The sequence below is a fragment of the Canis aureus genome, chromosome 11 (assembly GCF_053574225.1).
Source record: "Canis aureus isolate CA01 chromosome 11, VMU_Caureus_v.1.0, whole genome shotgun sequence".
Taxonomy (NCBI): Eukaryota; Metazoa; Chordata; class Mammalia; order Carnivora; family Canidae; genus Canis; species Canis aureus.
In genome coordinates, this window is record NC_135621.1 from 2,734,276 (window position 1) to 2,759,469 (window position 25,194).

Here is a 25,194-nt window from a genome sequence, read left to right on the forward strand (position 1 = left end):
CAGGCAAAGCAGGCCTGCCCCTTTAAGGTAGTTCCCTCCCCTGCCCCCTCCCTGCAGGTGACCCTTGCCCGCCAGCCTGCCTGCCCCCCCACAGCTGGAACCAAGAAGGCTGTGTCCCCCTTCCTCTGGGCGTCCTTCCAGTCTCTGGCTGTCAGGTAATGCCAACCTCAACCCCCTGTACCAATTGCCCTAATCAGACTGCTCCCCTGATCTTAAGGCAGGTCAGACATCTGAGGGGAGCCCAGATACTTCTTTCCTCCTTCCACCAGAGCTTCCCCTTTCTTGGTCATTGATTCCCAGAGCTCTGACTCTTACTCTGCTGGGATAAGGAGCGGCTAAGAACGGTTTCTTCCGCAGGCACCTGGGGTTGCCACTTGCTGCCTCTTCACCCCCTTTCCAGCTGAGGGACACCCAGATGGGACCCACTTTCCCAAGGAATGTGGGGATGGGGGTTGGAAATGAAGGAAGCCCTGTACCAGATCTAAGGTGGGAAGGGTGAGAGTATATGCAGGAAAAGGCTAAAATGGTACCAACTGGATTAGTGGGGTGGATTATTTAGAAGAAAAGGCTAGGCTCAGGTTTTCCTTAGCCATGTGGCTTTTCCAGGGGCAGAGGGTGGCCCCTCCCTACTCAGGGGCCCAGCCAAGACTGACCTTTGACCCCACCCCAGAGACCAGTGAACCATTAACTCTTCTCTGACGTTAGCCTTCCCACACTGGCCCCTCCCCTCCCTGACCCCGCCCCAAGGCAGGTGGGCTAGGAGTTGGGGGGGCTGCGGGGGTGTCCATCCCAGCCTTCTATCTGACGTGGCCTCCATCCCCACCCCACCCCACCCCCGCCCCAGGCGCCTGGAGGCTGAGCCCCGCTGCCTGTCCTGACTCAGGAGCCTCTGAGCGTCCACCATACGGCCTGAGCGGGACCTACGGTGACAGCTCTCCTACTGCCAATGAGGGTAAGGCCCCTGTGGATTGAGGGGAGACAAGGTGAGGCGGGATTGAGGGGTGGGGTTTTGGGGACAGATTGGGCGGTCAGCTCTTGATCAGCTGAGGGAGGCACTCTGGGTCAAGAAGGGTGCCCTAGGAACTGGCAAATAAGAGGCTGCTCCAGAAGGAGGCGATGGGGACGGGAGAAAGGAGGCGAGGGTGGGGGCTGCTGCTAGAGTCAAGGTGGGGAGGTACAAGGAGTGAGGGTCCCCTGGGGTTGAGCTGACAGAACAGAAGGCCAGGCCCTTCCTCCCTCTTCTTCCAGGGCACAGTCCTCAGGATGTTCCAAGGGGAATAGAAGCCGGAACCAGAGCCTCCAACCCATTCCCCCCCAATAATGGGGCCCCCAATGACTCACCTGCTAGCTGGCCTGTGTGTGGGGGTGACCTTGGGCTTGGTAGGGGGCTCAGCCCCCAACCTGGGCCCCGCTGAGCAGGAGCAGAACCACTACCTGGCCCAGCTGTTTGGCCTATATGGGGAGAACGGGACGCTGACGGCAGGGGGCCTGGCGCGGCTTCTCCACAGCCTGGGGCTAGGCCGAGTACAGGCGCTCCGCCTGGGACACCACGGACCTCCAGCTGGCCGGGCTGCACCCCCAGCTGGAGACAATTACACGCACAGGTACTAACCCCTTCCCCCACCCCAAAATGCCACCTCCCCAGCTCTTCTCAGTGCTTGCATCAGTCTCCTGTGGCCTAGCTCTAGCTTCCTAAAATCGGATTCCCGGAATTAAAATTTCTGAAAAATCTGACTCCTTGTATCCCTTCACAGCCCCCTGTGCTTCTGCTGCCTTCTAATTCTCTCCTCTTCCAAATCCCTGGGCCCTTCAACTCCTTGCTCTTAGCAGTGCTCAATGTCTCTCCAGGCTGACTTAGCTCCCAATATGTAGCATTTTTGGCTGCCCCCCCCCCATTTCTCTCACTCTCACACCCCCCATTCCTAGACCATTCCTCTAAATCGACAATCTCAGATCCTTCAAGAACTGAAATTCTACAGTTTCTGGGTCCCAGGAACTCTGGCTACTGGCTTCCTCCCTTTTCCCCTAACTGCCGTAGGAGTGTCAAGGGTTTTTTTTTTTTTTTTTTTTTTTTTTTAAAGATTTATTTATTTGAGAGAGAGAGAGAGAGCAAGCAGCAGGGAGGGACAGAGAGTCTTAAGCAGACTCCATGCTGAGCTCAGAGCCCAACATGAGGCTCGATTTCATGATCCTGAGATCATGAACTGAGCTGAAACCAAGAATCTGATGCTTAACCAACTGCACCACCCAGGCGCCCGTTAAGGGGAGTTTCTTTAAGAACACGAGCCAGGGCAGCCCGGGTGGCTCAGCGGTTTAAGCTGCTTTCAGCTGGGGCGTGATCCTGGAGTCCGGGGATCGAGTTCCACGTCGGGCTCCCTGCATGGAGCCTGCGTCTCCCTCTGCCTGTGTCTCTGCCTCTCTCTCTCTCTCTTTGTATCTCTTATGAATAAATAGAATCTTTAAAAACAAACAAACAAAAACACGAGCCAGTCTGACTTGCTCCCCCTTCCATTCCAGATCACAGGACCCTGAGCTGAGTGTGGATGTCTGGGCTGGGCTGCCTCTGGGTCCCTCAGGGTGGAGTGACCCAGAGGAGCCGAAAGGCCCAGCATCACCCCATGGGCCAGCCCCTTCGGGCCTGGACCTCTTTCACAGGCTTCTGTTGCTGGACCATTCCTTGGCTGACCATCTGAATGAGGATGTGAGTCTGATGATCTCTAGGTGCGGGGAAGGACCGTGGGATTTAGATGGCCTGAAATGTTTAAAGAGTAATTAATACAGTTAATTAAAAAAATAAATACAACCCAATCCAGGTGTGATCTTAAGGTATGTTATTCCAATAGCAAAATAAGGTTCCTCTGGGCTCAGTGCACATGAGCCCACACCCAAATCTCCAAGACCTGGTTTAGGGACCACACTTGGCAAAGCAGAGAATCCAGAGACAACAGGCCAGGGTAGGATTTGGGGCCCGCTATCTGCAGGGAGCAGATGGCTTATCTTCAGCCAGAAAGACTGTGAACTTGTTCCATGTACACCAGAGGGCAGCAAAAGCGAAGTCTGAAGCAGGCCTGGTGAGGGTGAGCACCCCATCACAGGAGGCATTCAAGCCAAGGCTGGTCGGACATGTGACAGGGCTGTTACGAGACAGGTTGGATGGTATTTTGAGTTATTTCCCTGCTAAGGTTCTGCAGTGGAGGGCTCTGGTTGTCCAACCAACTCCATCACCAACTCAAGGAAATCATCAGGGCCTTGGGAGGGAGATGGTGGCATTGTTTTACTAGCACGAAATCTGTACTGAGTTGAGTATTTGCAATGGATTGAATATTCACTAATAATTAACATACACCGATCATACAGAACCATCCCTAATCCCTGATGCACCTGCCAGGGGGAGCAGAGGGGGCCCCCGGGGAGACCCAGGAGTCCCTGCAACGGAAGGACAGACATTAAGGATCTGAGCCACAGTTCTCAGCGATGCCCCCACGTATGACCCCCCCAACTCAAACTTCCTAGTGTCTGAACGGCTCCCAGCTGCTTGTCAATTTTGGCCTGAGCCCCGCTGCTCCTCTGACCCCTCATCAGTTTGCTCTGCTGTGCCCGGCCCTGCTTTATCAGATCGACAGTCGTGTCTGCATCCAGGCCCCTGGCCCAACGCCCCCTGGGGACCTTCTGTCCGGTCAGTGGGTGACAGTGGGTGGCAGGGTGCCTTGAATCCCGGTGGGGGGTGGGCCCCTGGCCAAGCAAGGGGGTTCGTGGGCCCCGCCTTCCCTCGGAGGCCATCCTCACCAGCCCGTCACTTTCCGCAGCCCTGATTCACAGTGCCCTGGCGGTCCTGCTGCTCAGCCTCCCGGCTCCCCTGTCCCTGCTCCTGCTGCGGCTCCTGGGAGCACGCCTCCTGCGGCCCCTGCTGGGCTTCCTGGGGGCCCTGGCCGTGGGCACTCTTTGTGGGGATGCGCTGCTGCACCTGCTGCCTCACGTAGGCCAAGCCCCCTGCCCCGCATCTCCGGCCTCACACACCCCCCCTCCCCACGCCTGCGCTGACCCCCTCTCCGGCAGGCCCGAGGAGGACAGCACGCCGGGCTTAATGGGCACCCAGAGGAGGACCTGGGACCGGGACTGTCCGTGCTTGGAGGCCTCTTCCTGCTCTTCATGCTGGAGAACATGCTGGGGCTCCTGCGGGGCCGAGGCCTCGGACCAGTGAGTGATGCCCCCCTCCTGCTGTGGCCCGAAGCCGGGCGGGCCCCACTGGCCGCAGGTGGCAGGAGGCTCCGGCGGCTTCCCAGTGCCCCAGCTGGCTCTGGGGCTGGCTCGGGGGGGCACGGGGCGACCGCTCACGCTGCCCACGGGGGTGGGGGGCAACCTGGGAAGACAGCACAGAGGCCAAACACACGCCCAAGGGCTGGCGGGACCCGGAGTGCGTCTGGCAGCCACAGCCTGGCCTGTGCTTAGCGCCCGGCCCCGCTGCCTCCTCCAGGAGGGACTCCCTCCCCTTTCAGGGATGCTGCCAGCGGCAGAGGAAGGAGCTCGGCGGGCCCGGGCCAGACCCTGAGGATGGCGGGACGGGCCTTCAGCCCCTACAGGCGGCTCCGGGTGAGCAGAGCAGAGGGGGAGCCAAGGGGAGGCTCGGCCAGGGCCCCCCCGCAGCCGTGCACACTGTCCCTGTCCCTCCCGCAGAGCCGGCAGCCCAGGGCCGCGGGGAGCAGGCCGGCCGGGCCCCGCCAGCTCCCGCCCGCCCTGGCCACCAAGGCCACAGCCACGGGCCCCGGGGCGGCGCTGGCGCCAACATAACGTGGATGGTCCTCCTGGGAGACGCTCTGCACAACCTCACTGACGGGCTGGCCATAGGTGTGAGGGGCAGGCGTGGACCCAGGGGAGCTCCTGGGGGGCAGGCGGGGCGCAGGTCCCCCACTAACCTCCACCCTGCCAATGCCAGGCGCCGCCTTCTCCGACGGCTTCTCCAGCGGCCTCAGCACCACCGTGGCCGTCTTCTGCCATGAGCTACCCCACGAGCTGGGTAGGAAGGAAGCTCCGTGGTGGGCTCCGGGCCACCCTGGGCGGCCGGCGGGTGGCAGGGTGGGGGCCGCGGCTGATGCCCACCGCCTGGCCTCCTCCCACAGGTGACTTCGCCGTGCTGCTCCGGGCAGGGCTGCCCTTCCGGCGGCTGCTGCTGCTGAGCCTGGTGTCTGGAGCCCTGGGGCTCGGGGGTGCAGCCCTGGGGGTGGGGCTCAGTTTGGGCCCCGTCCCCCTCACTCCCTGGGTGTTCGGGGTCACGGCCGGGGTATTCCTCTATGTGGCCCTCGTGGACATGGTGAGAGGCGTGGGGCAGTGCAGAGAGAGCAAGGGAAGCGGGCAGCTGGGTGCGCCGGGGGAGGGGAGGGGAGGTCCCTCCACCTCCACCCTGGACCCCGGCCGGCCCGTGGAGTCTGAGCCACAAGGGCCTGGAAGAGTCTGGAGGGGAGGGGCTGCCCGCTGCTACTTCCCGCCGCAGCCTCCCTGGCCTCCGTGTCCCTCCCGCGCTTCAGGGGGGCAGACACAGGGCCAGGAGCCCGACGTGCTTCTTTCCTTTCAGCTACCAGCCCTGCTTCGTCCTCCGGAGCCCCTCCCTACGCTCGACGTGCTGCTGCAGGGGCTGGGGCTGCTGCTGGGGGGCGGCCTCATGCTCACCATAGCCCTGCTGGAGGAGCAGCTATGGCCCCTGGTCTCTGATGGCTGAAGGGGGGCAGTGGAAAGGCGTCGGGGTTGCCCTTCCTTCCCCCCAACCACAGGAATGGAGGCGGGACACAGGGCCAGTAGGAGCAATAGGATTTTAATAAACAGAACCCATCCCAAAGCCATGACTACGACAGTTGTACTTGCACCAAAACAGCATAGAAAACCAGGATGTAGTGGGAGGGGGGCTCAAAGCAGGTCAGGGGAGGACATGAGCAGGGGCCTGGAGGGTGCAGGGTGTATCAATCTGCAGGGAGAGCATTGTGCTTTAGCCCAGGGGGGAGAGGGGGTGGGGCAAATGCACCGCAAGGTCCCCACTTTTTCCTGCTGCCCTCAGCACCCTGGGGGTAACAGGCATCTGGGCAGATCTGCCCTTTATTGCTGCCCACCAGCATTAAACACCCCCGACCCCAACACTAGCACCACAGGTGGATCCGGGGCAGGGAGAAGAGCGGGAATGGGAAAATTGCTTAGAGAAAGATTCAACTGGAATCCAGTGAATTGTGCTCAGTTCTCTTTACTTCCTACAACCGAGTACATGGGTCACAGGGTGGAGGGTGCAACAGGACACGGAACATGCCCCTCAGTGCCCCCGACACACCCCTGCACACAGGATGGTGGTGTCTGCAGCATCACAGGTCATGCAGGGCACGGGGAAGGGGAGGTTCGCACACACGTAGACGCCCACAGCGGGTACCAGACAGAGAACACCCCTGAATATACACAGCTGTACACAGGGAACCCCCAGGCCCCCAACCCAACCCTCTCCCCTGTCTTGCCGTCCCCCAGGCAGGAGGAACTGTATTGCTTTGAGAGAGCCACCCTGGGGGCCGCTCTGCCAGGCACCCTCCCCTTCCCTCCCTCCCCCACCCCCATTTTGGCACATCTGCAAGACACGTGACGGCAGCGAGGGTAGGCTCCCTCCCTCCCAGGCTTCTGTGGCTCGGAGTTGAGGAAGGGGGCAGGAGACTTATCCTCCATCTCTCCCCTCGCCCTTCCCAAACCCCCGCCGAACCCACTCCAGCCGGAACCCACCCCCACCCCCCAAACACACACATACAAAGCTGAGCTATCCAGGAATACCGGGAAACAAGGAGATTGTCCGGGACAGGAGCGGAGGCAGTCGGGGGAGAAAGGACTGGAAGCAGAGACCCCACCCTGGTGTGGGGGTAAGACTGGCACAACAGCTACTTTAGTGCAATTGGAGAGGGTGCCCAGAGTGAGGGATGGAGATGGGAGGGGAAGGCTCTCCTGGACTTCCCTGGGGGCAACGCCAGGCTCCCCAGGGAACGGGCCCAGCAGGAGCGAGCGAAGGCCAAGGGCAGAAGCTCTCAGTCACCCGCCACCCTCTGCCCTCCCAAATGCAGTGACAGTGTCCCCCCTCACACCTAAGTGGGCAACAGCAGCCTCGGAGTCAGTACCTTCAAGTAATTCATAGAACAGACCCTCCCCACCCCAGCTTCCTCCCATCTCTGGGATTTGGTCGCTTCTCTAGGGTTGGGTCGGGGAGGAGGGAGTCCCCAATCAGGCCCTTCCCTCTCCACCTCCCTCTTCCCAGGCCTCTGGGCTTGGTCCTCAAAGATTCCTTGCCCCCACCCCTGCCCAGCCTGGGTCAAGGCCGGGAGGGCTGGAGCCACCACAATTGGAGGGGAAGGGGCTGCTTTGCTCCTTATCCCTCCTTCTGAAAAGGTAGGGTTCAAACTAGGCGGGATGGGGCCCCATACTGGTTTGCCCCAGGAGGAGGGCTTCTGGGCTAGGGTCTGTAAGGCTATTTTCCTTTGCGGTGGGAAAGGGAGGTGGGGATGAACACGGGGTGTGGGGAGAGGGGGAGAAACGGGTGGAGAGGGAAGGAGGAAGGGGCCTCCCTGCCAGAGATGTCGTGGAGTCCCCGGGACGAAGCAGCACCCCTGTGCACAGATGCAGAGTGCGCCTGGTCCCGGCCCCTCCAGCCAGGCCCAACCTCCCCTCCCGGGGTCCCTTCCAAGACCCCGGGGGGAGGTTTCGGGGATACAGCTGTAGAACCGTTCACTCTGGCCCCACGCCCCCCACCCCACCCCCGCCTCTCCTCCCCTTCTAGGTCCGGGGAATAAGAAGGTGCTCGGGTGGGCAGACAGCGGTGGAAACAGTATTGAGTTTTCCTTTGGTTACATATTGAAGGCAAAGGTGAGCTGGACTTACAGTCAAAACGGATAGGGATGAGGAAGGAAGAGGGGCCATGCCGGGGTTGGAGAGGGAGGCAGGCCCTCCTCAGCCCCTCCACCCCAAGGAACACATGTCTAAGTGGGGTGGCAGTCCCTCAGTCTCATCTCTCCCACCCCCCACAGCACCAAACAGAAGGAGAAGCCCCCTCCCCCAGGGGCTGCTCCCCACCCCAACCTGGGCTGTACATTCAGTGGTTTTCAGCAGTCCTATGGCTCAGGGGGCCACAGCGGGGGAGGTGGCCCGTCAGTCTCAGTTGGACAGTGGCAGTGACCCGGATCTGTCGGCCCATCCTGGGACCCACAGTTTGTGCCATTTGTTTTTCTGCAGGATAGTACACAACCTACCAAAGCCACCGCCCAATCAGAAACATCTCCCCAAAAATCAGAAATTAAAAACTGGCTCTTTTCAACTCGCCCTCTGATTCACAAGCCTGTTTCCCTGTCTCCTATGTAGCCCTCGCTCTGTCTCCTTTGCTGGGACCTGGGGCTGCTCCCAGGGTCCTCACTTAAAATAGGCCTTTTCTCAAAAGTGCTTATTACTTGAAGCAAGTGCTTTAGAGCTGCGGTAGGGAGAGGGGGAGGGAAAGCGGGAGGGCGAAGAGGAGGAGGGGTTTCCTCCCCACCCCACCCCTGTAAGATTGGGGGGCACTCTGCCTGTTTTACTTCTCCACACCCGTTTAAGTCAAAGAGGTTTGAAAAAAAAATCTTAACATTAAAATAAATATGCAGTGGCCATGAGAATGGTCAAAACACTTCGAAAAACACTAGGGGCCGGGGAGCCCGGGGCAGGGTGTGGGATTTCCTTTGGCATAAGGAGAGGAGGCTGCTTGTCCTCCGTGCCCCCCACAGCCACATGGGGGTGGTGGGCAGAGGACCTGCCGCAGCACTGCTGACGTGTGCGCCAGAAATCTCATCTAGCAAAACAATGGGGCTCCTGACAAATACTCAGATTCTTCCTGTCATCGCCAAACATTGATAAAGGAGAACACGACTAATACCCCGAGTCTTCTCTAGAGGACCCATCTCTCTGCTCCCCCTGCCCCCCGCCCCTGTCACCTAATTCCCAGCACCAAAATGAGAGGGAGGGAATAGAATGGGAAGATTTCAGGAGAGAGCTGAAGTTAGGGGCAAGCTTTGCAGAACCAGCAGGGTTGGGGGTGGGGGGCTGCAGCCCTTAAAAGAGGTCACATTGATTGTCGTCTAAGGGAGGACAGGGTGTGAAGGGAGGTGGGCAAGAGGGGCGTCGCAAGGCCCTTTGGCTTTGAAAACAAAACTAAAAACTAAAAGCTGCACAATCCTTCTCACCAATAATGGTCATTTGGAAGCTTTGAAATGGTTTAGGAACTGAGGGTTGGTGGAAGCAAGACACAGAGAGAGGGGATAAAAAGAGATGGTGAGAAAAATAAGGACTTGGACAAACACCCCAGGCTTCAGGGAACCAGCATGAGGTATGGTTAAGGGTATGTTAGGGAGACAGGGGTCCCTGGGATGCCCCCCCTCCCCTCAGCCCACCCTTGGTGAGGGTGGCAAGACTTGCAGGGGACACTGGAAAGTGGGGAAGGTCGTGAACAAAGCAAGGGGGGTGGCGGGAGGAGGCTGAGGGATCCCCGGGGGGTGGGGGGAGACCCTGTACTGTGTAAACGAAGCCTGTCCAGTTCTCAGGGGACAATACTGATGGCAGCCAAACTGGGCAAGGATGCACTGTGGGGGTGGAGGGGGCACGACCTCTATTCAAGTTCTGTGTCTTGGCCCCTGGCTGAGGTATTGAGTGCGAGGAAGGGAACACTGGGCTAAGGGGCGGTGGACAAGGCGTTGAAAGGGACCAGGGCCAAATTCAATGCTACATATAGAGAGAAAACTGCCCCCTCCTCACTCTGGCCCAGTGTGGCTTGTGGGGGGGTGACCTTTAGGAATATCCTCAGTGCAGCCCCTAGCTCAATCCCATCTCTCCCCGCTGCTGGGGGGGCAGGGCAGGGCCCCAGCCTCAGCGTGTATTCCTCGCTCCCTAGATCAGAGCTTCATCCTCACACCGGAGGGGAAGCCTGGGTCTGAGTAGCCACGGTCCCTAGTCTGCCCTGCCCCTCCCACCATCTTTGGCTTCAGATCAGGAGTGACTGGGGGCGGTGGGTACTCTTGGACATAACGGAAGGTGGGGGCACGGAGGAACTATGGACCTAGGGGGCACAGGAGGAAGAACAGGGTCCTTCCCTCCCCACACATGCAAACACATGCCTGAAACGCACAGGACGTACTAGGGCTGTGGTTTTGAAATGGGCAGGAAATTAATTTGTTTCTTCCCCTAAAGGATAAAATGCTTACTTAAAGATTCATGACAAGCCTCAAAGTTAAGGGAGGGGGGAGCCAGGGAGGGAACGGCCACAGGCTCTGCCCTCCCAAAAGAAGTTAAAAGAAAGAAGCAAGGTTAAAGTGCCTGGAAGTGGAAGGGAGTCGGGGAAGAGCAGGCTGTGGGGGCAGAACCAGCCCTTGATTTGCATATGAGGAGCCAGGGGAGAGTGCAGGATTGGGGCCCAGGTACAGTAGTTGCTGCTTCAAGTGTTTTGCATTTGAACTTTAGGGGTGATGGGGTAGAGAATGGGGGAAAAGCTCCAGGCCCCAGTGCTAAGTACCCTCCCCCCTCATCCACTAGCTGCCCCTGAAGGGGGAGGGGGACACCCCCAGAGTGCTCACACAGTACCAGAAATTAAGGCTTCTCACTGCTGCGGGGATGGAGGGGCCAGCCGAGCAGGGAGGCAGTGATGGGTATGGAAGAGGAGGAGGGATGTGCCTGGCAGTAGGGGCAGGGAGGGGGGCACGGCGAGGAGAGAGAGGGAAGGGTGGGGGAGTTGGCAGCAGAAAGGGGGAATGGAGAGATGGGGTAAAAGAGAGGTTAGCCAGGCATTTAGCAATCATTTGGGGACACTTGGCAGAAGGGGTTGCCCTGGGGGTGCCAAGGGCCTGGGGTGCTTCCTGTAGGTCCCAGACCCCTGCCAGGCCAGGATGGTGTGGCAAAGGGGTGAGCAGCTGCTCCCCAGTGCTTCCTCCCACCCCCCCCCCCGTTCTGTCCCCCCACCCAGTCGTGTTCTCCTTTAAAGTGCCCTAAATGTATAGACTTTTTCTAAATAAATAGAATAAGATATCAAGCCACCGGCAGGGGGAGGGACACTGAAGGGGGGCTACTCCGAGTAGCAGCCGTCTAACCCGATGGCGCCGTGCCGCTCCTGGCTGTAGGGGCAAGAGGCCCCATGGGGCAGGGCGCCGCAGCCACCCACCGTCTTGGCTGCTGCGATGCCGCAGTTCTTGAGCAGGCTGAAGCTGAAAGGACTGACAGCGTCCTTGGGTGGGAAAGGCTTCATGGTGGAGAGGATCAAGGCCAGGCAGTCGGCCACATCTTTGTTGGGGGCGCAGGCCAGCGCTGGGGTGTGACCTGCAGGGCAGAGGGGGAGAACTGAGGCACAGGGCCTGGCCTCCCCGGGGCCCCACCCACCATCCCCGGGGGCAGAGGGCTCTCATCTGCGGAGGCAGGCCAGCACAGCACCATCAGAGCCCAAGGCCTAGGAGGCCCCGGGCTGGGGCTGGGGGTGCTGACAGGAGACTGTCCAAGGGTGGGGGGAAGGGCAGAGCACAGGGGACACAGGGCTGGGAGGCAGAGGTGTGTGGGAGGTCTTCCTGAGGACCCTGCTGGCTCCACCCAGTTCGGTCACACTGCCCTCAGACACTCTAGCGTATTGGTATTGGGTCCCTGCTCTGAAGAGTTCCCCTGGGGAAAAAAACCCAGTTTACAGCAAGGTTAAGAAGTCACCTCCTGAAGAATGTCCCTGACCCCAAACCCGGGAGAGGCGGGGGGCTCTGGACCCCACCCACCTTCTTCATCCACAGCCAGCACTGTGGCCCCACGACTCAGGAGGGCCTGTACCACAGAAGCTAGACCGTTCCGGGCAGCAATGTGGAGTGGCCTTGGAAGAAAGGAAAAAGGGGTAAGATGTCACCGGGCTGCCACACTGCCCTTCCACACCCAGCCAGAGTGGTGAGAGAGAGTGCTGACCGAATAATACAAATACCGAATACTGTGAGTTCCAGAGAGCCTCTGGAATGCGGCCGGCTCTTTCTTCACCACCTGCCTCCCCCAGCCAGGAGCCCCCTTCCCCAGGCACTCACATCTGCAGCGCACTGTTGGTAGCATTGATAAGGCCAAGGTCTTGGGTTTCTGCCAGGATCATGAGGGCACATTTCTCATGGCCCTGAGGGAGAGGAACAGAGATGGAATGGAAGCAGACAGGCTGCAGAGCGGGAGTTGGGGAGGGTGCTGGGAGGACAAAGAGCTCTAAGGCTGGACGCTCCTGATCGCCACTCCAGTTCGCCTTCCCAATGGGGTAAACCCATCGCCTTCACCGGGCCCTGCCCCTCATGCAGCCCTCACCACCACCGGTCCAGGCCCTACCTTGCTACAAGCCAAGTGGAGGGCAGTGTTCTTGTTCTCATCCAGCACAGTAAGGTCTGCCTTCCCTCGATACAGCAGAAATTCTGCAAGAGAAAGGGGGCAGAGGACTGAAGCCCTCCCTCCAGAGCAGCAGCCCTCACAGGTCCCAGCCCTCCAATCTGCGTGTACTTTGCATGCCATCTGCAGAGGACGATATATCCAAAGACATGCCTCCTGCTTCCTGAGCCCCACTTCAAGCAGGACTGCCTCCCCCTTTTTTTAAGTTATTTGTTTATTTGAGAGAGAGAAAGAACATGAGCAGAGGGGAGGCATAGAAGGAGAAGGAGAAGCAGATTCCCCACTGAGCAGGGAGTCTGACGTAGTACTTGATCTCAGGACCGTGGGATCGTGACCTGAGCCGAAGGTGGACGCTTAACCGACTGAGCCACCCAGGTGTCCCAGGCCTGCCCCAGCTTGCGAAAACCCCAGGGGCGCTCCTCCCTCCCACATACAGCCCCTACACACCCACAGCAGCGGTCTGGCCGTTCTCGGCCGCCGTCATGAGCGCAGTGCGGCCAGTGTGGTCAGTGGCGTTCACCTCGGCTTGATGCTGCAGTAGCATCCGGAGCCCAGATATATTGTCCGCGAAGGCAGCGGCGTGAAGAGGGGTCCTGCAGTGTGGGGGTCAGGGCAGTGTGAAGAGGAAAGGCCTGTTCACCCGCGCAGAAAGAGGCCAGAGACAACCGAGGCTCCTCCCCAAGCCTTCCACCACTCACCGTCCTTTGGCATCTCGGCTGTTCACAATCTTGGCACCCAGAGCTCCCAGCAGCATCTCTGTGGTGCTGTCCTGGTTATTAATTCTAGGGGAAGAGGAAGGGTCAGCAGGAAGGATGAGGGAAATGGAATGCCTGTCCTAAGCCCAGGTCACAGACCCTTGAGCCGGGCTGAGGCATAGGAAGGGACTTACACTGCACAGTGCAAAGGAGTGAAGGGGTTTCCCTCCAGGTATGAAAACGGGCTGTGTTCAAGTAACAACTCCAGACAATCTTCATGTCCTGAGCAGGAGAAAGAGTCATGGGAGTGGAGACGGACAATGAAAACATGTTTCATCCCATCTCCGGACACTCCACTTCCAGATCCAGCTTCACCCGGGTCCTTCCCTCCACCCAGGGGGCCCAGTCTCTGTTCTGGTCAGCCCTCTCCCACACAGCACCCCACCCCCATGCCCACCAAGGCCCCAGACCCGCACCAGTGTAGGAGGCCCAGTGCATGGGCGAGTATCCACTGTAATCCACGCCAGCATCCAGGGGGTCTGTGGAAAGAGCAGCCTGCAGCAGGGTCCGCAGCACTGCAGTGTGGCCACAGGCTGAGGCCAGGTGAATGGGGGTGCGGCCCTTGAAGTCTCGGCACAGCACAAATGCGTCGTGGTCCAGCAGGGCAGCCAGGCAGTCCTCACAGCCAGTCACTGCCTGTGGGCGACGTGATGGTGTAAAGGAGGGTGAAGGGCCACTCCCTTCCCAATAGCCAGTCACTGGAGCTTGCTCAGGAGTTAAGAGCCACTTCCACTTCCAGGGCACTAATACTTGTCTTTACAACAATGACTCTAAAATGTTAGGAATCCGCATGTCCTTCCTCCGTCCTCTCTATGCCAACAGACAACCAGGACAGCGAGACTTAGTTCTGGCCCTCTGGACCAGGGGACAAATGGAGAGTAAGAGGACTAAGGGGTCAAAGGGTCCCCGGGATGAGGAGACAGTTTTAGGGCAGGCGATTGTGGAGAAGGCCTAGAATAGTGGCATCATCATCCAGGGGGCCAGGACCAGAGTCTGGTTACCCGGGAGCGGAGTCTGGGTAGTGAGCCTGTGGCTGTGTGAGATTACGAAGCAAGGGGGCCAGGGAGATCAGCTCCGGGTGTCAGGTACCCATCCTGGAGCCGACACAGTGAGGCCCAATAAGACCCTGGGCACAAAATACTGGCCCACCTGCTATACAATCTGCCATCCCACTGCTGAGGAGTCCTATGCTCCCACATCCAGGCCTGTCTGTGAGCAGTCCCACCCAGGAGGTCACTCACCCCACGGTGGAGGGCGGTGCGGCCCCGGAGGTCAGCAGCATCAGCTGTGGATCCTTTCTCTAGCAGCAGATGGACACAATCCACGTGGCCATTCATGATGGCCAGCATCAGTGGGGTTCTACAGAGGGGGGCAGGGGAAAGGTGAGGGCCAGCGGGGACAGGAGAAGCCGTACCCTGCCCCGGGCCCACACTCACTGTCCATAGGCATCCATGACATCTGTGATGTCAGCTCGTTCCCCACTGTCGATCAGCAAGTGCAGGGAATCAGTGTGGCCAGAGGCGGCTAGGAGAAGAGGGTCTGTGTCAGGGCATGGTCAAGGGGAAGGAGCAGCGCGGTCGGGCATAACAGGTCTAGCATGAAGGACTCAAGGGTGGAGATTATAGGAAGACCCAGGGGGCAAGTGGAAGTCTTGGGGGATAGGAAGCCTGAAGTTTCCATTCTCTTCACCATGCTCCACTGCCACGCCTAATCCCACTCAGGAGGGATCTGGGACCAGTCTCGAAGGCCTGGTGTGGCAAGGAGAGGGAACAGCCTGAGGGCGCACTAACCAGCAGCGTGCAGGGGCGTCCACTTGCGTTTGCGCTCCTTGATGAGTGCGGAGGCGCCGTGGGCCGTAAGCACCTCCACACACTCAGTAGAGCCTCGCTCAGTGGCCAGGAAGAGCGCGGTCCGGCCTTTGTGGTCCCTTACATCCAGGTTCACCAGCGTCTCAGCCAGTGTCTTCAGGGCTTCACAGTGACCGTTGTAGGCCTGGAGGGGGGGCGCGGGCAACCAACGGCTATAGCCCAGGACGCTGCCGCCCTCTGCTCTCGGGCCCCACGGGGAAAGCCCGGGCATCAGTCCCCCCACGAGCTTCTCGGGCCCCTCAGGCTCTCAACCTGCACCATGCCCGCCTGGCTCCAGACCACTGTCCGCTTGCCACATCCCCACAAGAAGGCAGAAGCCAGGGCAGATTCACAAGTGCTCGCGCCTGGGTGTGGGCCCGAGGCAGGTAGGGCCATGGGAGGCAAGAGGGAAAGAGCGGGAACTCACAGCTAAGTGCAAAGGGCTGACTGGAATGGTGCTCTCCACATCCTCCAGGCAGTTAAAGGACATTTCTAAGAGCTGCAATGGACAGGAGAGTAGGTGCTGAGGTTCTCGAACTCCATCCTACCACCCACAGTAATGCCCTAAGCCCCTAGTTCCACAGACCACATCTGAGTCACCCACCCCTTGATTTTAGACTCCACAAACGAAGGTGACTGGGTGCCCTGGCCCCGCTTCCTCTCCTCCAGGCTGGACCCACACATACCAGCTCGAGGTTCTGTCTGTTGCCGTAGGCGGCTGCATAGTGCACGGCTGTGTAGCCCTGCCTGTCCCGCAGGGAGGGGTCTGCACCGTTATCCAGTAAGAACTCCAGACAGCTGGGGGACAGGGGGACACTGTGAGGCAGGAACAGGCCCAACTGGGGAGGAGCCACTGTGGAAAGAGCAGAGGAGAGGGGCGAGGGGGCCCCCTCCAGGCCTAGCTGGCCAACACCCATCTTCTGCTTTGGGTAGGCTAACTCCTGCCCATTCGACCCCGGCTCTGGACCCACCACCGCCTTCGCCTCAGCCCTGAACTACTCTGGCTTCAACACCTTCCTTTATCCGTGCAACACTCTCCTAGAGAATCCAGACCACAATGATCAGTTATCAACCTGCTGATCAACACTTTCTGCCCATGTCTAGACACGCTGACCCCTTGTCTCAAATGCCTTCTCCTTCCAACCCATCTGAAGACCTATTCATCTCAAACTCGCTCCCAGCATCCTCGCCTCTGTGAGGCCTTCCCCAACCTTCCCAGTGACATGCCTCTTCCTCTGTGCTCCCCTGACACCTTTATTTATTTCTTTTTTAAAGATTTATTTATTTATTCATGAGAGACAGAGAGAGGCAGAGACACAGGCAGAGAGAGAAGCAGGCTCCATGCAGGGGGCCCAATGCGGGACTCGATCCCGGCACTCCAGAATCACGCCCTAGGCTGAAGGTAGACGTTCAACCGCTGAGCCACCCAGACATCCCACTGGCACCCTTCTTAGTAGGATCAGCTTAGTAGTCCTAGCAGTATTTAGCATTTACTATGTGTCAAGCGCTATTCTAAGCACCTCACGTGTATGAAACTATTTAGTCCACATAATGATCCTATGAGGTAGATACTATTCTTACTCCTACTATGGCTAAGGAAACTGAGGCACAGAGAGGTTAAGTTGACAAAGGTCACACAACTAAATTTCTTGAACCATAAGTATCCTTTTAAAAAACAACAACAGGGATCCCTGGGTGGCGCAGTGGTTTAGCTCCTGCCTTTGGCCCAGGGCGCGATCCTGGAGACCCGGGATCGAATCCCACGTCAGGCTCCCGGTGCATGGAACCTGCTTCTCCCTCTGCCTGTGTCTCTGCCTCTCTCTCTCTCTCTCTGTGACTATCATAAATAAATAAAAATTAAAAAAAAAATTTTTTAAAAACAACAAACCTCTTATTTCAGAAAACTCATAGATTTACAGGAAGACTGTGAATATAGTCTAGAGTTCCCATATATTCTGCACCATTTTCTCTGTTAACATCTTACATGAGAATGCAAAGGTGCCTTTTTATTTATATTTCCCAACAGATTATTAGTTTTCAAAGGGCAGAAATTTAGAATAATTCATCTTTTTTGGGGGGTGGGAGAGGGAGAGAGAGACTGTCAAGCAGACCCCAAACCCAGCATAGAGCCCAACACCGGGCTTAGTCTCAGGACCCTGAGATCATGACCTTGTTCAAAGCCAAGAGTTGATGCTGAACTGACTGAGCCACCCAGGAGCCCTGAGGGTAATTCATCTTTTGATTCCTGGTACCAAGCACAGTACTTAGTACCTAATAAGTAAACCCTCCCTTAATTCTTATGGATTAGAAGAGTGATTTTGTCTGTTTAGCTGTTCTGATCCTCTTGAGGAGACCATCCGTTCCCCAAGGGGAGGAACTAGGCCTCACATTTTTGTTTTTACCCACAATTATTTGGTTCAGAACTAAGTTCAGAGCAGAGCGCTCCCAACACTCTGCAGGCTGGCCAACTGCAACCAGTTAGAAGCAAGGGGTGGGCAGGGGAATAACAGGGCCAGAGCTGACTCTGCTGGGAAAGCGCATCCTAGGGCTCTTGCTGGCTACTCACAAGAAGGCCTCTTTCCTGCGGGACTCCTTCAGTGGCTCGTCCTCTTCAGCATCGTGGCTGGAAGATGAGTGGGGCTCCGCTCTGCGGTACAGAGAGTGAAGTCAAGGGAGGCTCGGGGAGGTGGGGGGCTGAGAAGGCCAAAGCAGGACCCTCACCTCCTGTAGGTGTCAGAGGCAGCAGCGTAATGGAGGGGAGAGCAGCCTTTACAGTCGGCCTCATTGACACCTGCGCCAGCCGTCACCAATGTGACTGCACACTGGTAGCTGCCATTGGCGGCTGCATAGTGCAGTGGGGTCCTGAGGAGGATGGGTGAGAGAGTCAGGGGCAGACCCCAACGCAACTGGATGAGCGGCCTAAAGCTGCTCTATAATACTCTCCTCACCTAGTCTCCAAGTCCCTCCCGTTCCCTCCACCATTGGTCTCTCTCATCCAACATTCCCCACGCGTCTACTCCTGTGGATCGACACACCTTCCGAATTTGTCTCTTCTCCTCAAGTCAGCTCCACTGCTCAACAGCAAATTAAGACATTCAACATTCCTAAAAGGAAGGAGGATGAGGGTTAAGAGAGCAAGAGTCTCAAAGAGCAGCCACAGGCACAGGGAGAGGCTAAGGAAGGATGGCGCTGGGTAGTTCTTTCTGCCATGACTGCCCTCACGGTGACAGGGCCAGGGGACAGATCTGGGCCGCAAAGAAGGGCCCAGACCCTTGCCCAGATCTCCTCTCAGCGCCCGGGAGAGAGAGAAGAGCACTCACCCTCCAGAAGCAGCAGCATGAAGACAGGTGCGGCCAAGGTTGTCAGGCGTATTGATGTCAAACCCGGCTGAAAGCACGTGCTCGTTGCTGAGTGAAGACACAATGCTGTACAGCTGACCTGCGGGGCCAGAAGAGCCACAGATGTCATCCGAGGGCCCCGAGCAGAGCCGGGAGAGGCATCGACTGCCCAACCCCCTCTCAACCAGTCAGCACATACCTGAGGAAAGAAGCTTACGACAACAGTCAGAGAATCCAAAGAGAACAGCTAAGTGCAGAGGGAACATGTCGTGAATGCCGCGCCTGGGGAGAAGTTGAGGGACTCAGTCCTTGGGTCAAGGAGGGACCAGTCATAGGCCTTTCTTCTACGCCCCTCCCCCCAGCAGCTTAGGAGACAGTGAGGTGCTGCAAGCTTCCTTCAGCGAGCTTCTATAGGCCTCCCCGTCTGACCTGAGCAGCCTGCACAGATGTGAGGGGCCCTGACTCACCGGGCAGTATCCGCGCCGTTGGTCATGAGGGTGCTGATGAGCAGCTCGTGTCCGTAGCGAGCAGCCACGTGCAGTGGGGTGTTCCCAAATTTGTCGGCACAATCAATCTCGCTGCCTGGGAAGGGATGCACACAAACAAACTCAGGCAGCCCTTAGGCTCCAGACCACTCGCGCTAGTTAGCTACCACGGGAGTGCTTGTTACGTGCCGCGTCCCAGGCTGAGCATTTCACGTGTGTTATCTCATTTGTAAGTATTAGGGGACGGGGCATGCAGGCCAGGGCCATTTCCACAGGTGCCTTGCTCAGAGCTCCAGGTGCCCATCCTGACTGGAAGATGGAGTGGGAGGTGGAATAAGGAAACCAAGGGGTTTCTAGGGATGAGTTCTTGTGGGGGGGCGGGCAGGAGAAGAGAGCACAGTCTCCTGAGTCCATACCATTCTGGATGAGGATCTGGGAGCGGGTGAAACGACCATGGATGGCAGCCATGTGCAGAGGACTCTTTCCTTCTTTGCTCTGTGAAAACATGGCAATTTTTTTTTTCAGTGCAAAGCACCGAGAATGCCCTCTTCCCCTTCGAAAGGACACATCTCTGAGGATGGAGTAGTCACATGGACATCTGCTCAGCCCATACTCTCCTGGGGCCCTGGCAAGGTCTGATCAACCCAGGAGGCAAGTGGGCAATTCCCCAGAGTTGTCCAGAGGGGAAGATACGATCAGGACCCCCAGAGCCAGGTTGCAGCCTCATCCCTTCAGGCACCTGGTAGTTGACATCAGCCCCGTTATTGACCAACAGCTCCAAGCAGAGAGCGCCATTGGTGGAGACTGCAGCCACATGCAGTGGCGTGAAGCCCTTGTCATTCGGCTGGTTGACATTGGCTCCTGCGTTCACCAGCTCAATGGCCACAGCATCCTGGCCCAGGTAGCAGGCGATGTGCAAAGCTGTGTTTCCAAAAGCGTTGGGCTCATCGATCTGGATTTTCAGGGGTGCAGGTGAGGGGATAAGGAGGTATCAGTTTAAATAAAGTGGAAGCTGGCACAGGTAGCCTAGAAAATCCCAGAATTCCAACAACCACCTGAGACACCTCACGTTCCTAACTTAATAGACTGAAGGCACGATTACTTCTGGTAAGCATTATTCACTTCTCCCTCTATCCTGCTGACCTCCCCAAACCTCTCCAACAATCCAGTACCCTTCAGTCCCCACACACAGGCTCTGACCTCCAACTCCCTGCCCGTAGGGCCCCACCCCCATGCTCAGCACCCTGACCTCAGCCCCCATCCGGAGCAGGTACTTCACCACTTCAATCTGGCCGCTGGCAGCAGCTGTGTGGAGCAGTCCATAGCCCTTGCGGTCCTTGCAGCCGAGGTCCGCTCCCCGTGCCACCAGCAGTTTCAGGACCTCCAAATGCCCTAGGAAGAGAGAGAAGGCTATCAGGGAGGTGGAGGGTGAACTCAGAACCCCATCCCTGTCTTAGGATTCCTAAATGTCAAATGCCATGAACCCTTTCTCACCTAAAAAAGCTGCCCAGTGCAGAGGCTGCCGCTCCTTTTTGTCACAGACGTTCAGGCTGGCTCCCTTGTTCAGGAGCAGGTTCACCGTCTGTATCAGGATATGAAAGACACCTATTCAGAGCCAGGTTCATGCTTTCAGAGTACCTAAGGGCAGAAGCCTTTTCTGAAAAGGCGGAGGCACGCAAATGTCTTTGTTCTCAAACAGAACAATCTGGAGAACTAGAGGGAACAGAAGAAGCAGATACTAAGAAGGAGAGCCGTATAGATTTGGAAGTTTAAGGGAAACCCAAGTAAGTCTCTTTATGATCTGAAGGCTCTTAAATTCTTTTGTAAAATCTTCTAAAACACTTTGAAAGACATGGACGCTCACTTCAGAAAAAAGCATGTATATAAATATTTTCCACGCAACTTCAAGAGTTTATCTTGGACTTAAAGTCCAAGTCAAGAATTTTTTTTTTTTTTTTAAAGTTGGTTGTTTTTGTGAAAGATGTGTTGGTTTTTTTTTTTTTAATTTTTATTTATTTATGATAGTCACACAGAGAGAGAGAGAGGCAGAGACATAGGCAGAGGGAGAAGCAGGCTCCATGCACCGGGAGCCCGACGTGGGATTCGATCCCGGGTCTCCAGGATCGCGCCCTGGGCCGAAGGCAGGCGCCAAACCGCTGCGCCACCCAGGGATCCCCAAGTCAAGAATTTCAATCTAACCCAACCATTCGTTTGATCTTGAGCCCAAGTGTCTATATAGTCATCCAGGCCGCTTCTCCCAGACCTGATGGCCCAGAAGCAGAGGATGGTGAGTGGGAAGGGAAGGCACGGCACTAGGCTGGGCATGAATGGGAGCAGTCCTCACCTCGAGATGCCCACTATGCACTGCATGGTGCAGGGCACTACGCCCGCTCCTATCGGCCACGTTGAGGCTACTCAACAGGGGTGCCAGAGCCTCAGCACACTTCGTGGCCCGGTTGGCGGCAGCCACATGCAATGGTGTCTGCCACAGCTTGTCCCGGGCGTTCACATCTGCTGAATGTGCCAGCAGCAGTCCCAGCACCTTCTGTTAAGGAGCGGGGGGAGGTAAGAGAGAAGACAGAGGGGCAGTGGGAGGTAAAACAAATAGTGGAGGGAAAAACAGGTCAGCATGACACACACAGCCCCAGCTCCCAACTCCCCAGCACAGAGTCTTTTCCCATTTTTCGTACATAGCCTGTCAATACGTACTTCCCATCTTCCGGATCTTCTTAGAGTCTAAAAATCTTCCCAGACCTTGCTGAGGAAAGCATGGTCCCTTCCTTTTCCTCAAGCCACCTGGTATCACTCCCCAGCCAGACTCTGAAAATCTTCACCCATGCACACAGCTACTACCAAGCAAATCCACATATAAAGAGAATTCCAATCCCTCACTACTTTTCACTAGGAAAAATACATACTCCTGCTACCTTAATGCCCCGAATACCCGCCTTCAGTCCTTCAATAGGCACCAAAATCATTTCTACTACCTCAGTAAGCAAACAGATGCTGGTCCCCCTCTAAAACCCAGGCTAAAAGGTCCCTCCTAATCACAACCCACCCCATTCCCATTGGCCTCAGTCCCTCACCCTGCTGGTCAAAGCCAGGGAACTGACCATCAAGCCAAGAGAGAGGTCTCCTCTTCCCTGCTACCCAGGGTTGATGGACCCAATTGATGAGACACATGTGACCCCTATGCTGTCAACTTTCAGGCTGCTTGAGGGGCAGGGATGCAACAGATCACTACCCTCAGCCCCTCCATCCCTCCATCACAAGGTAAGAAATCTCAGTGCTCAGAGGGGGATCAGACTCCAAGGTGGCCCCCCAGGGAGAGATGAGTCACTCAGGCCTGGCAGCAGGGCCCCCTGCAGTCTGCCAGCCCAGTGTTAAGCTCTCCCCTGACGTCACATCAGCTGGCAACACTCAGCTCCCCCTCACCAGCCAGTTCTAGGGGTGGGAGGGAGGGGCCAAGGTCTAGTCTCCTGACCTAGGGGTAGACCAGCTGGTAAGGCAGAGAGCTGAGGCTCTCGAATCCTTCACTTCCACCTTTAACCAACTCATCCTCTTTGAAAGGGTGAAAAGGCACAGGAGGCTGGTACCTCATTTCGGGAAGCAGCAGCACGATGAAGAGGGGTCAGCCACAGTGTGTCCTTAGCATTGACATTAGCACCTGTGGGGATACAATTTCCTCTTTCAGTGGGAGAGGGACAGCAACGGGGAAGGAAAGCCGTAACCAGGCCAAGGAATATGGATAGAGATGGAATGCCTCTCGCACATCAAGGTCCAGAGAGCAATGCTTGGATGGGGGGATGGAGGGGAGGGCTCTTCCTTCAGGTCCCCTCCCCAGGAGCCACACCTTCCAGCTCCCCCCTTTCACCTGACATCAGTAGCAACTGGAGGATGGGGACATCGCCTACGTAGGCAGCAGCATGCAATGGGGTCCGCCTCTCTTGGTCCTGGGAAGGCAGAAAAGAGCAGCAGCTGCAGGGATGGGTGAACTACCAGGGACCCCAGCCCAAGCCTTAGAGCTCCAGGCCCTTCCGCCCTCTTCCCACAGGTTCTGCAGCCTCCTAGAGCCCAGTCCTGGGTCAAAACAGGCACCTAGCGCGGGCGGCGTCAGGGAGTCAGGAGTCAGGGGTCAGGGCCCTGGGGCTGGGAGGCGGCCTCCCTCTTCCAGGAGGGGTGGGGGCGCTGCAGACACTGCTGGTTCGGAAGCGACCGCCGCTGCTGGGCATCCTCGGCGCCACTGAGGCTTCCAGCCTGACCTGCTCCCCGGGTCCGCCGCGGAGCCGGCGCCCACCCCGGGGGAGCGCGCTGCGGCCTCGTCGGCGTCGCGGAGCCGCCCGCTGCGGGGCGGGGACCGGCGCGGCAGGGCCCGGGCGCCGGCTCCGCATCCTCCCCGATCCCAGCTCACCAGCACGTTGATGTTCTCCTTCTGCGAGAGCAGGGAACGCACTTCCTCCACATCGCGGCTAAAGATGGCCTGGACCAGGGGCGGCTGCGGGAGAACCGGCGCTCAGCCAGCGGGCCGCGGCGAGCCGGCCGGGGGCGCGGGGGCACCTGGCCCGCCGGGGGGCGGCGGGGCGGGGCGGGGCTGCGCGCCGGGGGCCGGGCGCCGGGGGCCCGCCGCGCTGGCCGGTCGCCAGGCCCCCAAGGACGCCGGCGCGCTTGAGGGGAGCGCGGCGCGGGGCGGGGCGGCAGCCGCGGGGGCCCCGGGCTCGGGCCCAGCCTAGGCCGCACATCCCCGGGCTCGCGTGGCGGCGGCGCCGGGCCCCGGAGGGACGCGGCGGGCAAGGACGGGCGGGCTGACCTGGTCCGTGATGCTGAGGATCCCCATGGCCCGGCCCGGGCTCCGTCCGCATCGAGCTCCCGGCGGCGGCGGCGGCGGCTCCACCGGGGACACGGGGCGGCCCAGGCGGCGGCTGCGGCGGCGCCTGCGGGGAGAGCGCGGCCCCGCCTACCGGGGGGCGGGCGAGCGGGAGCCCGCAGCGCTCCCTGGCGGCGGAGCTGGGCCGCGGCCCCCGCCCCCAGCCCCGCCCCGCCCCGCCCCCTCCCGCGGGCTCCGGCCGCCGCGGGCCCCCCCCGCGCTCCGCCGCCCGCTGCCGCCCGACGCCCGGGCCCAGGTCCTCCCGGGGCTGAGCGGCCTCGCGGCCTGGGCCCCTGGGCGCGCCCCCGGCCCCGCGGCGCCCCCGCGGCAGGTAACGCCTCCCGCCGGCGGTTACGTGCCCCAGGTCCGCCGCGGACCTGGGGACCCACGGGCGTGGCGACCTGGGGTCACGGCCGGCAGTGGCCCCGGGGACGAGGAGGACGCACATCTTCTCCGGCGGTGGCAGGACTCGGGAGAAGGGAAGCAGCCGAGCGCTGACTGCGGAGAGGACCCCCGGGGGCCCCGGGGCGCCGCACCCCCGCACGCAGGCGGGGCGGCCGGCAGCTGAAGAGGGCCCCCGAGGCCCGCAGAAGGGGCGCCTCCCCAACTCCCAGTTAGTCCACGGCCGGGTTAGGGCGGTAGGGCGGCCCAGTGGCTTCTCCCCAGAAGAGGGTGGGTGCTTTCCCTCCTGCGCTGGAGAGGCCAGAGGGCAGCCAATCAGGCAAGATACTGATGGAGGTCATCCCAGCTCAGAACAGGAAAAGAGGGGAGAAAGCTGGATATTGAAAAATTGGTGCAATTTATAAAAGGTGATCCAAGGTCCTGCTTAGAGCTCAACAATTCAATCTGTGTGCTCTAAGAGGGAGCACGTTGAGGAAGAAGGGCCGCAAGTTGGCCCCCTGTCAAGGCATACGGATAAAAGCTCCCCTTTCCTCTCTAACCAATCTGTACCCTTCATTACCTTTGGTATCTTGATTCCCACCGGAAAGATACAGACACTGATAACTGAGAGAGAAATGGTTTTCTCTCTTTCCTGGAGAGAGAAATTAGGGAACAGGGAATGAGGAATGAGAGGGGAAAATACCTATCATTAGATACCTTCAGCAGTTTTTGAGGGACTCCCAGGTGGCTCAGTGGTTGGACATCTGCCTTCAGCCCAGGGGTGATCCTGGGGTCCTGGGATCGAGTCCCGCATCAAGCTTCCTTGGATGGAGCCTGCTACCCCCTCTGCCTGTTTCTCTGCCTCTCTCTCTGTCTTTCATGAATGAATAAATGAAATCTTAAAAAAAAACTATTTTTGTATACTTCTACCGTATTGAAAAAAATTTACATTACTTAAAACTTAACCTATTCCTCCAAGAAATCTTCCTCGGTTAACAGGGTTTTTCCCTTTTGTTAGGCTTCGTTAACACTTATATATATTTAGTTTACACTGTAGCAGTCAGATTTTATTTTATTATTTATTTATTTATGATAGTCACAGAGAGAGAGAGAGAGAGA

General features: G+C 58.3%; 2 protein-coding genes across 6 annotated transcripts; one reads left to right on the forward strand and one right to left on the reverse strand.

The window, feature by feature from the left end:
- Positions 1–1,308: 1,308 nt before the first annotated feature.
- SLC39A5 (solute carrier family 39 member 5) lies at positions 1,309–5,830 on the forward strand. The gene is made up of 10 exons (XM_077913359.1): positions 1,309–1,604; positions 2,518–2,701; positions 3,514–3,676; positions 3,807–3,976; positions 4,057–4,197; positions 4,497–4,590; positions 4,675–4,845; positions 4,934–5,014; positions 5,118–5,308; positions 5,570–5,830. Exons 1-10 carry the CDS (start codon positions 1,321–1,323, stop codon positions 5,711–5,713), a joined length of 1,623 nt encoding a protein of 540 aa, XP_077769485.1. The 5' UTR covers positions 1,309–1,320; the 3' UTR covers positions 5,714–5,830.
- On the reverse strand, positions 2,817–23,784 carry ANKRD52 (ankyrin repeat domain 52). Of its 5 annotated transcripts, none has more exons than XR_013388672.1 (29): positions 23,638–23,784; positions 23,242–23,325; positions 22,705–22,783; positions 22,427–22,497; positions 21,175–21,375; positions 20,325–20,412; positions 20,080–20,222; positions 19,570–19,782; positions 19,247–19,325; positions 18,813–18,927; positions 18,545–18,627; positions 18,328–18,445; positions 18,043–18,111; positions 17,729–17,869; positions 17,574–17,654; positions 15,694–15,805; positions 15,435–15,506; positions 14,951–15,152; positions 14,597–14,684; positions 14,402–14,519; positions 13,577–13,796; positions 13,295–13,382; positions 13,104–13,187; positions 12,853–12,998; positions 12,349–12,431; positions 12,066–12,148; positions 11,710–11,863; positions 11,180–11,334; positions 2,817–3,134 (listed from the first exon to the last, which is right to left on the reverse strand). XR_013388672.1 is itself a non-coding variant. In XM_077913357.1 (29 exons), exons 1-29 carry the CDS (start codon positions 23,662–23,664, stop codon positions 3,090–3,092), a joined length of 3,180 nt encoding a protein of 1,059 aa, XP_077769483.1. In that variant the 5' UTR covers positions 23,665–23,784; the 3' UTR covers positions 2,817–3,089. The 5 variants fall into 5 exon arrangements, 4 of the variants coding, with proteins under 4 accessions (XP_077769483.1, XP_077769482.1, XP_077769480.1 ...); XM_077913357.1 differs by having other exon boundaries at positions 11,772–11,863; XM_077913356.1 differs by lacking the exon at positions 2,817–3,134 and having other exon boundaries at positions 5,791–11,334; positions 11,772–11,863; positions 20,110–20,222.
- Positions 23,785–25,194: the final 1,410 nt, after the last annotated feature.